A 17766-nucleotide genomic window follows, 5' to 3' on the forward strand; every position below is an offset into this window, starting at 1 on the left:
ACAGTAATTGAAAAACTTCCAAAAAACAAAAGTCCAGGACCAGATGGCTTCTCTGGAGAATTCTACCAAACATTCAAAGAAGATTTAATACCTATGCTTCTCAAACTATTCTGAAAAATTGAAGGAGATGGAATGCTTCCTAACACATTCTATGAGGCCAACATTACCCTGATACCAAAACCAGACAAGGACAACATCAAGAAAAACTACAGGTCAATATCACTGATGAACTTAAGTGCAAAAATCCTGAATAAAATATTGGCAAACCGAATACAGCAATACATTAAAAGGATCATACACCACAATCAAGTGGGATTTATTCCAGAGACGCAGGGATGGTTCAACATCCATAAATCAATCAATGTGATACACCACATCAACAACTTGAGGAATGAGAATCAGATGATCATCTGAATAGATGCAGAGAAAGCATCTGATGAGACCCGACATCCATTTACGATAAAAACTCTCAATAAAATGGGTAACGGAGGAAAGTGCCTCAACATAATAAAGCCCATATACAACAAACCCAAAGCCAACATCATACTTAATGGTGAAAACTGAAAGCCATCCCTCTGAGAACAGGAACAAGACAAGGGTGCCCACTCTCACCACTCCTATTCAACATAGTACTGGAGGTACTGGCCAGAGCAATTAGGCAAGAAAAAGAAATAAAAGGAATCCAAATTGGAAAGGAAGAAGTGAAACTTTCGCTATTTGCAGATGACAAGATTCTATATATAGAAAACTCTAAAGAATCCACCAGAAAACCATCAGAAATAATCAACAACTACAGCAAAGTTGAAGGGTACAAAATCAATTTTAAAAAATCAGTTGCTTTTCTACACACTAACAATGAACTAGCAGAAAGAGAAATCAAGAGTATAGTCCCATTTACAATCACAACTAAAAGAATAAAATACCTAGGAATAAACTTAACCAAAGAGGTGAAAGACCTATACACTGAAAACTATAAGACATTATTGAAAGAAACTGAAGAAGACTTAAAGAAATGGAAAGATATTCCATGCTCATGGGTTGGAAGAACAAACATAGTTAAAATGTCTATACTACCTAAAGCAATCTAGAGATTCAATGCAATCCCGATCAGAATCCCAATGACATTCTTCACAGAAATAGAACAAAGAATTAAAAAACTTACATGGAACAACAAAAGACCCTGAATAGCCACAGGAATCCTGAGAAAAAAGAAGAAAGCTGGAGGCATCACAATCCCTGACTTCAAAACATACTACAAAGCTATCGTAATCAAAACAGCATGGTACTGGCACAAAAACAGACACACAGATCAATGGAACAGAACTGAAAGCCCAGAAATAAAACCACACGTCTACAGACAGTTAATCTTTGACACAAAGGAGCCAAGAACATACAATGGAGAAGGGAAAATCTCTTCAATAAATGGTCTTGGGAAAACTGACAGCCACATGCAAAAGAATGAAAGTAGACCATTAACTTGCACCACACACAAAAATTAACTCTAAATAGATTGAAGATTTGAATGTAAAACCTGAAACCATAAAACTCTTACAAGAAAATATAGGCAATACACTGTTTGACATTGGTCTTAGTAACATTTTTTCAAATACCATGTCTACTCAGGCAAGGGAAACAAAAGAAAAAGTTAACAAATGGGACTATGTCAGACTAAAAAGCTTCTGCAAAGCAAAGGAAATCATGAACAAAAGGGAAAGACAACCCACCAACTGGGAGAAAATATTTGCAAATCATTTATCAGACAGGTGGTTATCTCTAAAATATATAAAGAACTCATACAACTCAACAAAGTAAAAACAAACAACTCAATCAAAAAATAGGCAGAGGATACGAACAGACACTTTTCCAAGGAAGATACATAGATGGCCAACAGACACATGAAATGATGCTCAACATCACTAATTATTAGGGAAATGCAAATCAAAACTATGATGAAATATCACCTTATACCTGTCAGAATGGCTATAATTACCAAGACAAAAAAGAACAAATGTTGGAGAGGATGTGGAGAAAGGGAACTCTCATCTACTGCACCAGACAGTTACTGCATGATTTCACTCATATGTGGGCAATAACAAATACATGGATAAAGAGAAGAGATTAGTGGTCACCAGAGAGGAAGAGAGTTGGTGGGGTGGGGGAAAGGGATAAAGGGGCACATATGTATGGTGATGGTTAAAAATTAGACTACTTGGGGTGAGCACAATTAAGTGTATTCAGAAACTGATGAACAATAATGTATACCTGAAATTATGATCTCAATAAAATTACTTGAAAAAAATGTTTGAAGGCTGCAGAAAATTAACTTGTATTAAGAAAAATTAAAAATATAAGAAAAAAAAGTGAGGGGCCCCGTGGCTGAGTGGTTGTTCACACATTCCACTTTGGCAGCCCAGGATTTCACCAGTTTGGATCCTGGGTATGGACTTGGCACCCCTCTTGGAGCCATGCTGAGGCAGCGTCCCACACAGCACAACCAGAGGCACTCACAACTAGAATATACGATTATGTACTGTGGGGCTTTGGGGAGAAGAAGGAAAAAAAAAAAAAAAAAAGACTGGCAACAGATGTTAGCTCAGGTGCCAATCTTTAAAAAAAGGAAAAGAAAAAGCAAGTGAAATAATAGTGACACAGATGAAAACAGTGATTTGTGAAAGGATTAAGGTAATTTCTTCATCTGTAAAGTGAGGAGAGGATAAAGGAAAGAGAAAGATACAAAAAATAGTTGAGATAGAAGAGAAAGCTGTGTAAGTCCTTTCTGCTTGATAGACATAGGCATACAGGCATACACAAATCTACCCCAGGAAACTGCTTTATGCACTGGCCGGGTACTTCATAAATGCTTATTAAATTGTTAAATCCACAGAATAAACAACTTTCCTTTCTCTGTTTATGACTGGTCTGCAGTCTGATAGACAAACACACAAAGGAGTTATTCTCTCCCAGGTAAGAGTAATCCTCTTTAGTGATGCCCAAATTCTTCAAAGAATTTTAAAGGCGAAAAAGACTTTTCGATATTTAGTTTAATCTCCTTGTCCAGGGACAATCAGATAAATTCAGAGATGTTAAACGATTTGGCTAATGTTACTTTACTAGTTAGGCAAAGCCTCATGATCAGAACCAAACTTTCCCACTCTCCAGACCAACGTTTGTCAATATTTTCTTCTTTTTTTTAAGTTCAACGGTCACTTGTAACAGATTGAACATCTGTATTCTAAAAGTAAATCCATCTGCTGGTTAAGAGGCAAAGAAAAATTTCTATTCCTTTTAGAACTCAAGTGCTAAATATTCATTTGCCAATTTATGAGACACTCCTTTTTAAATTTCAGATTTCTACATTTTTCTCTATGACTAATTAAATAACAATTAAAAATCCTTATTATTAGGCTACATATAACTACATATTAGAAGGATACACAATTATAGTACATAAGCTCTAGTAATGTGATATTGAATTTTGAGATCCTAATACACTTGGTGGATCATACTCAACTCTCCAGTAAAATACTCAAGCCATGAAATAGAAGAGTTTACTTTTTCTACCAAATCAATTCTATACATTTAACATTGATTATGTATAATAATGGTGGTAGAGATGGAACTCAAATTCCTGGTGGGGATGACTCCAAAGACCATGCTCTTACGGTTTTTAAATGTATATTATTACTTTACCTTATGGCTTTTAAATGTATAAGTTAAAAAAAAAACTTTGTAAGTCATGGAGATAGATTCAATAAGAAAATTCTGTTTTAAAAAAAATTTCTACATCATTCCATAACTTAACCTGTATGTTAAGTTCCTGTGATAAAGAAACAGATTTCAAGAAGAGATGATATAACACACTAGACATGGGCATACATTCAAAAGAAATGAGTATTAGGAAACATGCCATACTCCATGTAACACTGCAAACAAATTATTTGTTATTCAGCTATAGGCTGTGTTCTTTCCAACAGTAGATCAATGTCGACATCTCTCTGTCACTTCCTTCTAAATCACTGCTCCATTCTGATGCTCAAAAACCCTGAAAAGCTTCTACTGCCTATATCATATATAAGTTCTTTCCTTCCAGCTCTTCTTGCTCTCCTACAGCCCCTTGCTCTGGGTCCTGTTTATTGTAGCCAAACTAGCTTGCTCGCCCTGCTCCAGACTAACTACACCCGCCTCTTTCTTGTGCTTTTGTGTCACATTCTCATTGATGGAAATGCTAATTTTCCATCCCTGGAATTCTCACTGATATACCTCCACTCATTTTTCTTACCACCCACAACTAGTTGGTCACTAAGGTTTGTTAATTCTAAATACTAAATATCTTCCAGATCTATTTTTCTGTTCCCAATACTCAAGGTTTCGTGATGTTTCTTGGAGGTACTAGGTAGTTACATCCCTCCACACCTTTGTTCATGCTGCTTCTTCCCACAGAACAGCAGTCCTCTTTTCTTCCACTTGGCAATATCCAATTTGCTGAGATCAAATGTCATTCCTTCGTAAACTTCTCCAGGCAAAATTAAAACCTCTCTCTCGCGCATGTATCACTCTGTATACTGCTAACAGCACCAATAACACTTCGTTATATAACCTGAGGGCCGAGGAACTGTCTCGTCCATTCTTTTCTTTGTAGAACCCAGAAACTGTGTCCAACACAGAGTATGTGTTCAATAAATATTCATTTGAAAGAACAATTATTAAGATTTCATTTGAATCCTAATGTCATACTTCAAATGATGTTTGGAAAAAAAATTGAGATCAATAATGAAAATCTCATCTATCTTTCTTTACCTTAAACTTTAAGGCAGGTGTTTGTGTCACAGACGATGCCTTGAGTCCACACAGCCGTTCTTCTATTTCTCTCAGCCTAGGAAGCAGTGTGAGATTATGAACACACTCGTATTCATAATTCCATAAATACTAGACGCTCACTAGTTCACTAAAGTATAGAGAAGAAAAGGATGCCTCAGTATCTAATCCCTCAAATTAACCCGTATGGACAGTATTTGGCAAATGCACTTGCTGTAGTACAGAAAAATCTACACAAGTTTACGAAATGATTAGTGAAAGTACCCCTACTCTTCATAACACCTGCTGTTAACATTTTTTTGGGGAGATCTTTCAGTAAAATGTGAGGCAAGTACAAGCATATATACACCTTTAAAAAAGTCACATCAAACGTTCATACCACATATACTGTTCTGTGTCCTTTTTTCTACATTCAATAATGGATCTTAGAGATCTTTTCATTTCACTGCTTCTTGATCTGCTTCAGTCTCTGTAACAGTTGTGTAACTGTCTACCATATGGGTGAACTACAGTTTATTTAACCTTATCTGCTGATGAACATTTGGATTATTTCAATTTTTTTCAATTATAATGTTTTGTATCTACTTACATTTAATAAACAATGAAACTAAGTTAAAAAAAAGTGCTGTTCATTTTCTAAAGCTGTTAAAAAACTTTACCGGATTTTATATCTAAAATGATGCTCTAAGACTTGCCAACATATTTTCTTTCAAAACTATCAATTATTTTGACACTGTATGATTTGTGTATCTAGCTTATTGTACTTAATAAGATTCTAAATGCAATTTAGATATCTTAGACAACTTCTATGACACTAAAATAAATCCAAGGCTTCCTAAGAATTTTAGTCAACTAAATTGGTTGTTTTTATATAATGTTAACTATCAAAACGAGTGACTTTTCACTGTTAAGAACTGATCAGATGATTGCTAAGAGGACAAAGAAGATAGAGCTCGTAACTATATATGAAGATAGGAATGTAGCAAAGAATTAAAAGATAGCATCAGGAAGGCCACAAGTGATCAGATAATTATAAAATCTGTCAAAAACATACTTGCCAAGAAAAAAGGGCTTTAAATGATTTTCAGAATAATCAGAAAGGTAAAGGCCCATCTCTAAGATTAGTAAAACTACAAAGGACTACACACTGGCAAACATTTTCAATAAGGATTCTATGCAGTGACTCAGCCTGGAATATATTTTAGATTTCATGCTAAATAAATTGTGAAGACAAGACAGAAGGGAAAAGAGGAAGATGACAAAACCATTTATTTTATGCTGTAGGAAAACATATGTAATTAGCATGAAATTAATAGTCTCTAGCTTGATTAGGCATGTTATCTAACAATCTTAGTACCCTAAACAACATATTTCTTCTTTATCATGAGAATCTTAAAAGCATTCTCCTATGAAGTCCAGTAATTCCATGAAGTCATTTTAAACTGTCTTCAGAGACTAGGGCATCTTACCGCCGTTTTGTTAAATAGAGCTCGTCAAGGAGACGTCGCTCTTCATAGCCCATCCATCGCGCATCAGGCAACTCCTCCTCCTTTTGCAGCAACTGTTCATAGAGGCGGACTGGGTTCCAGCCAGTCATTATGTCATAAGTGATCACACATCCCAAGGAATGTGACACTATTGAGACCTTACCCCCTTTTTCTTCAAAGTCTGGATTCCGAGAACAGAAAAGGGAATATAATCGATTCAGCTCTTGCTGAAGGCCTTTAACTAGCTGTTTGAAATAAGAAAACATTGTCATATTAGAGTAATCATTGATTGCTAAAAACTTTATTTCTAAACTGAAATACATTGAGAAAGAAAAACACATATTACTGGCCAAATATATCTAGATTATTAAAATTAGCAGCTTCAAAAGCTTGCAGAAAATGAAGTAAGGTTTACACGCTATTCTAATCCATATCATCACTGAAGAATAAAAGCAGATATTACCCACACAGAGCCTTCCATAGTCCTTAAACCAACTATATGAGCCAAGAGTTCCGTAGATTAAAAAAAATGTTCTATGCAGATTCCAATAAAATTTCCAAAGAGCCCCTGGAAATTTCTTCTCTGCAACTTTATACATATGTAATTCTAAATTTTTGTAGCTTGTAGTTTTTAAGCCACAGCAAATTTTGGAAAAGAATATTTCAGTTTACGATAACAGGCGTACTAACATATTATATGTACTTATAGTATGTATTCTGTAAATACATTCTGCATTTGGCCAAGAGTAATGTAATGAAAGGCCATTGTATGACTGAAGAAAAAGCTAACATTGATCTACTTGATATTCCAAAACTCCCATTAAGTTGGCAACACAGAGTTGAGTAAAAAGTTTTATATGTCCAGAAACCAGGGCTTTGAAACGTTTAGAGGTTAATAATCTGGGAACCATCTTAGTCATTTTTCTTTGTAAAACTGCTTTCTTTGATATTTAGCTTTAATAAATATTGCTGAAATATTCCATATGGTCAGAAGAATAAGATTTTTTTGTTATTCAAACCTATACTGGGCCCTGATCTGAGTTTTTTTTTTTTTTTTGATGAGGAAGATTTGCCCTGAGCTAACATCTGTTGCCAATCTTCCTTTTTTTTGTTTGAGGAAGATTCTATCCGAGCTAACATCTGTGTCATCTTTCTCTATTTTGTATGTGGGTCACTGCCGCAGCATGGCTTGATGAGTAGTACAGGTCCACGCCTGGGATCCAGGCCTACAAACCTCGGCTGCCAGAGTACGCAGAACTTAATCACTATGCCTCAGGGCCAGCCCCTGACCTGAATTTTAAGGCAGGCTTCTCCTTTTTCTATCATTTACTTACTACTGTTTGATTATAAATTTCCTCCGTGATATTCAATTTCTCATTTCAGTACCTAATATGCAAGCTGTTACTCCAACATACAAACACTAGTTATGTTGCTGCTTCCATTTTCAATCTTGTTATTTTGTCTCAAGAGACAACTAGCCTCCATCAGATTTTACTGATGCTTCTCTATCTGCTGATACGAACTGAAAACCAGGTGAGCTTTCATGCTTGGCAGGGTTGGCAGGGACACAGATGAGGCCGGTGTTCTCTGACTGCTCACATCTCAGAGCTCTAAATGAGATGCTGAGGCCTGGCTAAACCCACTCTAACCATGTATGGGATCTAAGGAAATATATTCAGCCAATGAAGGAAGAGAAGGAAAGATGAGCTGGTATCATGTGGAAGGATGATAAGCTGCCTTTTCTTCAGGGAGGAATGCAAAAGTTTCACTTTAACTGGACATTACAGCTTTTTTCCTGGGAAAAGCAACAGAAATATGCTTTAGTGCAATGGTTCTCTAACTTTCAGTGTGCATCAGAATCACGTGGAAGGCTTGTTAAATACATATTGCCAGGCTCTATCCCAGAGTTTCTGATTCAGCAGTTCTGGGGACCACACCTTAGGACCTACTGCTTTAGTGGTAAATGTATATAACAACCTCCTAAGACATGCGTTGTATGTAATTCTAGTCAATCTAGTTCAAGGAGTAAGCAGTGTGATATGAAATTACATGTTCTGTTTAAAGGGAGCTATAGCGCAATGCTTTGAAATTGGCTTTGATAAGAGTATCAATTAAGTCCTAAAATTTTATAATTTTCCTGATTTATAATGTACCTGAAGGGAGGTGTAGAAAATGCTATGTTTAGATAAAATAAATTCCTTTAAAAGCAAGATTTGTTAACAGTTTTTACTTTAAAGGCCTTGATTTTAAGACTCATACCATGTAAATCTAGAAACACTAAAAGATACATACTTAAGTACTCTGGCAAAGGTACCCAATCTTTTTGTTTTTTTAAACACCAGACCTTCAAATTAAAATTTAAAAATTAAAAGAAAAACAAAAGATCTACCAGTATCTCTACCAGTGATTAACCTATTGCATATTAAAAAAATTCAAAGCCCCTCTCACTCTACGCAATACTTCCTCAGTCCAGCAATCATATATGGATAACAAAACAAGGGTAAACATCTGAGACAGAAAAAATACTGATGTGACATTAAAATATTCCACCATGGAATGAAACACAGAAAGGATGGTTTCTAAAGAGCTGGTGCTTTCATGTGTCTTAATAATCATATACTTGAATAGAAGCAGTCTTTGTGTTTCGTCATTAGAACATACCTAGACATGGCAGCATTTAAAATCTCTGCCTATAGCTTACATATACAGGGACATTTGTGGCCAACACATTATGATTTTGAAAGCCAACCTTTAAAAGGGCTTTGCACCACCTCTAAACGCTTTTATAAATCACCTACTCAGCAGGAAAAGGAGAACTCCACCTCTACGTTGTATCCAAAAGCCTACTCTAATTAGAGATCCCCCCCTCCTTTTCCTCTGATCCAATTATATTCTCCCAGCTAGAATCCCTTTGTGACCATGTCTGTTCATTTGTGATATCTGAACCAAGATTAATGATATACAATCGTAATTTTATTAGCCCTAAAATATTATCTAATCAAGTCAGCTAACTACTTATACAGTAGGCACTGGATGGCTTTTTAAACACTTAGAAGAGTTTCTAATTCTCACATCCACTGCTCAAAAGTTAAAATTTATGAAGAAAATCAACCCAAAAGGAAAAAGCCAGCAGTTTTAAGAGAGAATACAGACAAAATATGGCTTAAGAATATAGTTAGTCCTCTGTTTTCTCCCCGCTTCAGGAAATTTTAATGAGAAAAAGTAATTTAGAGTTTTAGTCATATACATCAATTAAACAATTTTTGAGTAACAACGGCAAGATGTGGCCATGACAATTCTCTTTATAATTCTTCATTTTAAAAATCCACTCAAAAGAGAGTTCAGATGTGCACAAAACATACAATTCTCTCTGGATTTTTCATGTTACTTTATTTAGGGTTAAAGTAAGGGCCAAAGGCTCTCTGATAATGTCTTCATAGTCTGGAATGAGTTTCTCTTTTTAAACTGTTCCTCAAAAAGTGTGACCTGAGAAGTACTGACTAATACACAAAACTTTTTCCCTAACCATGGCTTTTTAGTGATTATTGGCAGAGCCACTAATTGGGACCCTCCCATGAGCACCTCACAATCTCGAGTGCAAAGGGTCCTCACATGGCCTGACTCAAACTGCTGAGAAGGTAGGAGTCCCTTTAGCAGCTCAGCATCTGCCCCCGTGGTCATTCCATTCTAAAGTGGTCACTTCTACTTTTTTCAAATTATTTTTTCCAGTTCTACTGGGATATAATTGACATATAACATTGTATAATTTTAAGGTCTACAACATAGTGATCTGATGGATATATATATTGTGAAATGATTACTACAATAAGTTTAGTTAAAACCCATCACCTCACATTATTTACAAATTGTTTTTCCTTGTGACGCTTCTATTTTTTAAGGTAGCTTTAGTTATGACAAAGTTCTTCACTAGTAAACAAACATGTTCCCTTTCACATTTTCTCTTCATTGATTCTTATTTCATTCTCTAGAATTAACACAGCAAGTCTACTGATTTTTTTTTAAAAAAAATGGTAGCCCATGAAATACATAAAGACCGATACTTAATCACAACTTGAGAATCTAAGGATGAGGAATTGTACTGGGAACTTTATATACATTATGTCTTCAATCCTCGTGGCAACCTTTATCAGGTTGGTATTGTATGCCCATTTTATAAGTGAGGAAGCTGAGAAATTCTATCTAAGGTCACATAGCTGGTTAAGTGGTAGGTGTTTTTTTTTTGCTGAAGAAGATTCTCCCTGAGCTAACATCTGTTGCCAACCTTCCTCTTTTTGTATGTGAGCCACTGTCACAGCATGGCTACTGACAGACAAGTGGCATAGGTCTGTGCCTGAAGTGGTAGGTTTTGAATCTGCATCCATTTGATTCCAAAGGCTGAGAGGAAGGGGAAAAAAGGCTGTTTTTTATGTCTATCCAATAAACCAAACAATGTTCATTCACCAGGCATGACAATCCTAAAGGACTCCTGCTGCCTGTTATCACTGCTTCTCTAAGGAAACATATACTGTTTAAAAATAACTTATTCTAGAATATTGCCTAACATCAACCTTGTGCTAAATGGACTGTGATTTGTAGAATCAGCTTTCCTTTTTATAAAAAAAGAACAATTTTTGCCCACTTCTCTCAAAGTTTTTCTTTTGTTTTTCAAACGCTTTAAGTGATGTTTCCCAAACTTCTTCGATGGTATCACCTAGGGAACTGTCAAAAACACAAATTCACAGGGTCTACTTCAGACCTACTGAACTGCAATCTCCAAGGAAGGGATCTGGGAAATTCTTTTTTTTGGTTTCCTTTTCTTAACATTTATTAGGAAATAATTCCAAATTTATAAAATATTGCAAAACAGAAATAGTACAAAAATCATCCATATACCCTTTACCCAAGATTCACCTATTTTTAGCAATTTATCCTAGTTGCTTCGTCATTTGTTCTGTTACTATAACACATACACACAACTACTTTGTGAACCATTTGAGGATATCCTACATAAGTTATGTAATTTATGGTCCTTTACCCCTAAATACGCCAGCATGTATTTCCTAAGACGAGGAATATTCCCTTTCATAATCATAGTGTAGTTATCAATTTCATAAATTTACTTTGATATAATATTTCATCCAATTGAATCTGTCATCCACATGTTAATTTCCTTAATTGCTCTAATAAACCCCTTTTGGTGTCTCTCCGTCCAGCACAGGATGCAGCCTAGGATGAGACGCTGTACTTAGCTGGCACACCTCCTCAGCCTCCTTTAATCTGGAACATTTTCCACAGCCTTTCTTTGTCTTTTATCATATTGACATTTTAAAAGAACAGAGTCCCATTCTTCCTTTTTTATTGGAACTCCCTTATTTTGTGTCTGTCTGACGTCCCCTTATGATTGAAATACTGCATAAAATGACACTGTGTCCTTCTCTGGGTGTCCCTCAGTAACACTCAGTAAATGTGTTGCCTGATTTCTCCACTGTATATCTTTTCTCATTTTTTTAACTAATAAGCAGTCTGTGAGGAGACACTTTAAGACCATGCAAATATTCTGTACATCAACATTTTGCCCTCAATTTAGCATTCATTGATGTTTGCCCAGTCCTCTCTTACCTGATCTTACCATGACAGCTGTTAAAAGAGGACCTTCTAACTCCAGTATTCCCTCCATATTTACCAGTAAGCCCTTGGTATTCTACTATAAGCAAGGGACCTCCCTTCTCCCTCATTTGTTAATGTACTTAAAATCGACATGGACTTTTAACTTTTCCGTGATTCAGAACAGCTCATTATATTACCCTTAATAATTCTCTATTAAAGGTACCACTAATAATTCCTTAAGTAATAATAATTACTTAATTATTTTGGTGCTCAAATTGTTCCTGATTTGGTCAGAGGGATCTGCTTCTTCAATCTGGCTCCTGTGTCCTTGTGGTCTGCCCCAACATTCTTTTCTTTCACCTTTACCCATTCTGTGCTAGTCCTGGAACCAGCCACTTTTCCGAGGAACTCTAGTTCTTAGTGGAGAGTAACAGTGCTAGAGGCAAAGATCTGGGTGCCAGGTGTGCTCACTAGACCGGGGTGTCTTTGCTTCTTGGCTCTCAGTGGACAGAGGTAGTAAATATATATATGGATATAAACATATAAATATATAGATAATATCTATACACACTCACATATTTTCAAAATCATAAATTCACATTAATATCCTCAATTCCAAAGCCCCCCACAGGGTTCTCCTTTTGCCTGCATTTTTATGAGCACTCAGGGTAACTTCTAATTAGGGATGTTCGGGAAACACTGATAAAGATTACTAAAAAATCTTGGTCACAAGTTCAGAGTTTTTCCATGAAATGCAACTGGATCAACAAACAAACTCATTTAAAACACTGAGTGTTCTCTTTCCATTTTGTTTATCTTAGCTATCAGTTCCCTCTTCCTACTGAATATCTGTTTTATTCAGTTCCATTCCGAGGATTATTATCTTTGAAGATATAAGAGCAAAACAGAAAGTGACCACTTTCTCAGTCATCATTAGCTAACAGCCAGAGCTTTAAGTCTGACACTTGCCTCTTTCTAGTTTTTCTTGCTGTTAATATCAACTTATAACTTAAAAAAAAAAGGTCCTTATTATTATTCATGCCTCAGCACATTTCAGCCTTGAACATTCAGGATACCTTCCGTAGGAGTGCTACCAACCATATATATACATGTGTGTGTTAAGGCATGTATATATGGGGTGTGTGTGTGTAGAGTAATACGCTCTTGGCCATTCTCTTTCCGTTTCCCCCTCACTGATTTCACTTGCAATATTATAGTCCTACTTCCTAACCTTTAGGGCATATCTGACAACGTCCACTGTGCACTATAAAGGACTACAAACATGTTAATTATTAGTATTCTACTTCACCAGCTAGGCCTTTCTTGTTGGTTAGAATTAGGTCCAGAACAGCAGTTCTCCTTGAGGCTTCTTTTACTGCTGTCAATCAGATCAAGGCAGACCCTGCCCAATACTGGTACATGGCAATGAGGGGATATAGAAAGAAGAATGGAGAAAAATCTTACGGGCATGGTAGCTGCAGGAGAACATAGTTTTTGTGGCAACTAACCAAACACAATTCTGTAGATAAAGGATATTTCGAATGAAGTCAGGGAAGGACTTCGAATGAATAAAATCAGAACTGGACTGGCTTGGAGGAGCACAGAGCAGCTCTACTGATAACGACTCCCTGCACCAGTTCCTTCCTCTTTCAAATGAGAAGACTAACCATATCTACTTCAGAGTTTTTATGAGGATTAAACAAGTTAATACACGTTAGGTAACTACCAAGCTTATTCCTAGGAAACAGGACTCTTCTTCTCTTACCAGTCAAGTGAGAAAATGCATTTGGTAGCGCTTCTCTCACTCTGAGAACAAACTTTCACCCCTCACCTCCTTTAGGGTTAACTTTGTGATATGTTGGCAGCATTACCATTTGAGAACTACAGTAGTTCCCGTGTGTCTGGAATTTCGCCTTCCACAGTTTCAGTTATAAGCAGTCCAAAAATATGAAACAGAAAATTCCAGGAATAAACAATTCATAAGTTTTAAATTGCATGCCATTCCGAGTAGTGTGATGAAATCTCATGCCATCCTATCCGGGATGTGAGTCACCCCTTGTCCAACGGATCCACACTGTACATGCTACCCAACTATTAGCCACTAAGTAGCCGTCTCAGTTATCAGATTGACTGTCACAGTATTACAGTGCTTGTATCCAAATCACTCTTATTTTACTTAATAATGGCCCCAAAGCACAAGAGTAGTGATGCTGGCATTCGTAGAGAAGAGAAGCTGTAAAAAGCTTCTGTAAGTGAAAAGGTGAAATTCTCGACTTAATAAGGAAAGAAAAGAAATGATATGCTGAGGTTGCTAAGACCTACAGTACCTTTTATTACAGCATATTGTTATAATTGTTTTATTTTATTATTATTGTTGTTAATCTCTTACTGTGCCTAACTTAGATATTAAACTTTATCATAAGTATGCACATACAGAAAAAACCAGGATGCCTAGGGTTTGGTACTATCTGCAGTTTCAGGCATCCACCTGGGGGTTTTGGAACCCGTACTCCCAGGATAAGGCATGACTAGCGCATACAAATCCACTACAGACATGACACAACAAAAGCAAGTCTATTATATAAAAAAAATTTGAAGGAAATTTCTAAATGTCTAAAACTCTTTTGTGAGGACAATAATCATAAATACAATTAATGAGATTTATGAAAACTGTTATTTTTCAAAGAACTATTTTCTAACCAATCTTCCGCTTCCAAGATTATCCATTTTATTAAGGGTCCCAATGTGCAGTTTGAAGACTATCAAATTCACTATCGAATATGGGTTATTTATAAATTAATGGATTCCTGTACTTTCTCATTTGCTTGTAAAAAAAGAGCACAAAATGTTAAAATTCAGGACATATATGTTATCACTCTAAAAAATACCCAATAGCAACAAGATAATCACAATACTTACTTCATCTCTATAAAGTGGGCTAGTATAATACATTATGTCCATTGCACTGCTGTTCAACATATCCCTTAAACCTCGTACTTTGTCAGGAGTAATGGAATCAACAGTGTCTACAAATTAAAAAAAAAAAAAATTAAACTTACAGAAGATCTCTGTTTTAGGGAAAAAATAAACTGAAAAAAGTTACACTCCCTGAGATAACAGCTCCTTAAGTCAACTAAAATACTCAAGACTCGCTTTGGATCTAGAGAACCTTCCCATCCCGCAAAATACTGCAAGGATAAAACGTGAAAGACAAAGGGGACATGAGAAGAAAAGAAACATTAAAGGATGGAGGCCATTACCACATTCATAAAGCCTCATCATTTTTTATATGTACTGACTTTTTTTTTAAAGATTGGCACCTGAGCTAACCACTGCTGCCAATCTTTCTTTTTTTTTTCTGCTTTATCTCCCCAAATCCCCCCCGGTACATAGTTGTATATCTTAGTTGCAGGTCCTTCTAGTTGTGGCATGTTGTACTGACTTCTGCATGACACTCAGAGGTCTCAGAGCAAAACCAGACCATCTCTATTCCTGGAACAAGTGTCAAGAGACACAATCTCACTCTTTCGGTACCTCCTTTTCTGTTTCCTTCCTCTTCTTCTTTGGCCTATGCTCCTTGGGCCTGGTAACACCCACGTGAAATGCCTAGAGCCACTGGTGGCAAATCAGCAACAAATTAAAAAGTTTCCCTACACTTTACATGTACCTATCTTTAGTGAACCAAAGATCTTAAGGGCAAGAGCTGTCAAATTACAAAGGCAAATGAGCAGAAGGCCCCTTCAGTAAACAAGATAAAGCTGGTGTACCTGACTTTTGGAAAAAACTGTTACACAAACCGCACTGCAGATAGTTCAGCCTTCCAGGAGTTACAGCTAACCTCTGGAAATTACACCTTGGGAAGATTATTCTATTAAATGCCTAATAAGATGACTAGAGATACAGAAAAATTTGCATTTCTTATAGCAATACAAAAAAGGCCAATACCTGGATGAGTATCATGATCTGCAAGAACAGGGTGGGCAGGAGAAGGCTTATATTTTTAGTTTAGTGTAATTTCTCTTATCTTCCAGTTTTTCACTGCATTGCTTTAAATTATTTTATTTTTATTTATTCCCTACTTTAATACAATCTAACAAAGACTGGAAGGCAATGATTCAAGCAAAAGCCAGAGGTGTTTTCAAAGAGGGAAAGGGGAATATTGTGGCTTTTCATGGGTAGCACAACATATTTATAAATTGTAAAAGTGAAAGATGTGACTACCAAGCTGATACAAAAAGTTCAGCTGTCATTTCAACACATTTCCAAAATAGTTTGTACTGTGAAATACTCATACAGACAAAAGAAGATATTTAATATATATGTGCAGCTGAAAGAATAATTTATAAAAAGGACAACATGCTCACCACCTAGCTTAAGAACACTGCCAGGATCTCTGAAAGCCACAGCACAGTCATGTGCTTAGAATAAGGCTTTGGTAAATGGACTTTGTACACAATGGTGGTCCCATAAGATTAGTACTGTATACTCTAGGTTTGTAGAAGGCTATACCATCTAGGTTTGTGTAAGTGCACTCTGTGATGTTTGTACAACGATGAAGTCACCCAATGATGCATTTCTCAGAACGTGCCCCCACTGTTAAGTAACACATGACTGTATATTTCTAAACGATCACATGCCCTGCTTCTCTGCCAGAAGTGACCACCAATAAAAGGTTTGTGTTTATCACACTCTTGCTTTTCTTTATATATTCCTACATATGTCCACTAATATTAATAATTTTAGCCAATTCTATAGCATTTATTATGTGCCAGAGCTAAATATTTCATTGCATTTTGTCTGTTTCTAAACACTATGTAAATTGTGTTACTGTCCACGGTTTGTTTCACTCTCAACATTGCGTGTCTGAGATTCATCAATGTTGATGTATATAGCTTTAATTCATTCATTTTCCCTGCTGTACAGTATTCTACTCTATATGTATCTTACAATTTATCCTTTTTCCTTTGAAACACATTTGGGTTGTTTCTAGTTTTTTGCTAATATAAACTGTTCCTAATCACACTACATGCCTCCTGGGTGCACATATCTAAGAGTTTCTTTAGGGTATATCTATCTAGGAGTGAAACTGCTGTGTCATAGGGCACACGCACATTCAACTTTCAAGATGACCTCAAATTGTCTTCCAAAGTGCTTATACCAATTTATATTCCCACCAACAGTGAATAAGAATCTTCATTGTTGCACATCCTTATCAACATGTGGTGTTAAGCACTTTCATAAATTTTTGCCTGGTGTGAATGATAATTCATTGTGGTTTTAATTTGCATCTCGATTACTGAGATGAACATTTTATATATATTATACATAAATATATATTTAAAATATGTGTCTGTGTGCATATATTTGTTGTGTGTATTATCTATCTATCTATCTATCTATCTCCATTTAAGCTTCCTGTTCTTTACTCTGGATATTAAACCTTTGGTGGTTATATCTGTTGCTCTGTTGCAACATTTTTTCCCAGTTTGTGGCTTGTATTTCACTCTTTATGGTGTCTATTGAAAAAGAGAAGTTCTTAATTTTAATCTAATCAAATTTATCCACATTACTTTATAGTTGTGTTTTTGTGTCAAGATATTCTCCTATATTTTTTTCTAATACTTTTTTTCCTAATACTGGTACACTGGTGTATTTGCTTATCCTTGTGCCAATATAAACTGTTTTAATTACAAACGTTAAATAACAGGTCCAGCTACCTACTAGGACATGACTCCCCCCCCAACCTCACCCCCTTGTTCTGTATCTTGGCTGTTTTTGGGCCTTTGCTCTTCTATAATAATGTCAGAATCAGCTTGCCAAGTTTCATGAAAAGCTCTATTAGGATTTTGATTGGAAT

At 36.0% G+C, this 17766-nt stretch overlaps 1 protein-coding gene across 10 annotated transcripts in view; it reads right to left on the reverse strand.

Annotated features, from left to right (window-relative positions):
* Positions 1–17766, reverse strand: part of DDHD1 (DDHD domain containing 1) — an 85684-nt gene that overhangs the window by 22069 nt on the left and 45849 nt on the right. For all 10 annotated transcript variants that reach the window (XM_044773609.2, XM_044773606.2, XM_044773602.2 and 7 more), the window contains 3 exons: positions 14829–14935; positions 6285–6547; positions 4798–4873 (listed from right to left, as the gene is read on the reverse strand). In XM_044773609.2, the coding sequence (XP_044629544.1) occupies positions 4798–4873; positions 6285–6547; positions 14829–14935 (446 nt within the window). The remainder of the gene's footprint in view (positions 1–4797; positions 4874–6284; positions 6548–14828; positions 14936–17766) is intronic.

Source organism: Equus asinus, chromosome 7 (assembly GCF_041296235.1).
Source record: "Equus asinus isolate D_3611 breed Donkey chromosome 7, EquAss-T2T_v2, whole genome shotgun sequence".
NCBI classification, from domain to species: Eukaryota; Metazoa; Chordata; class Mammalia; order Perissodactyla; family Equidae; genus Equus; species Equus asinus.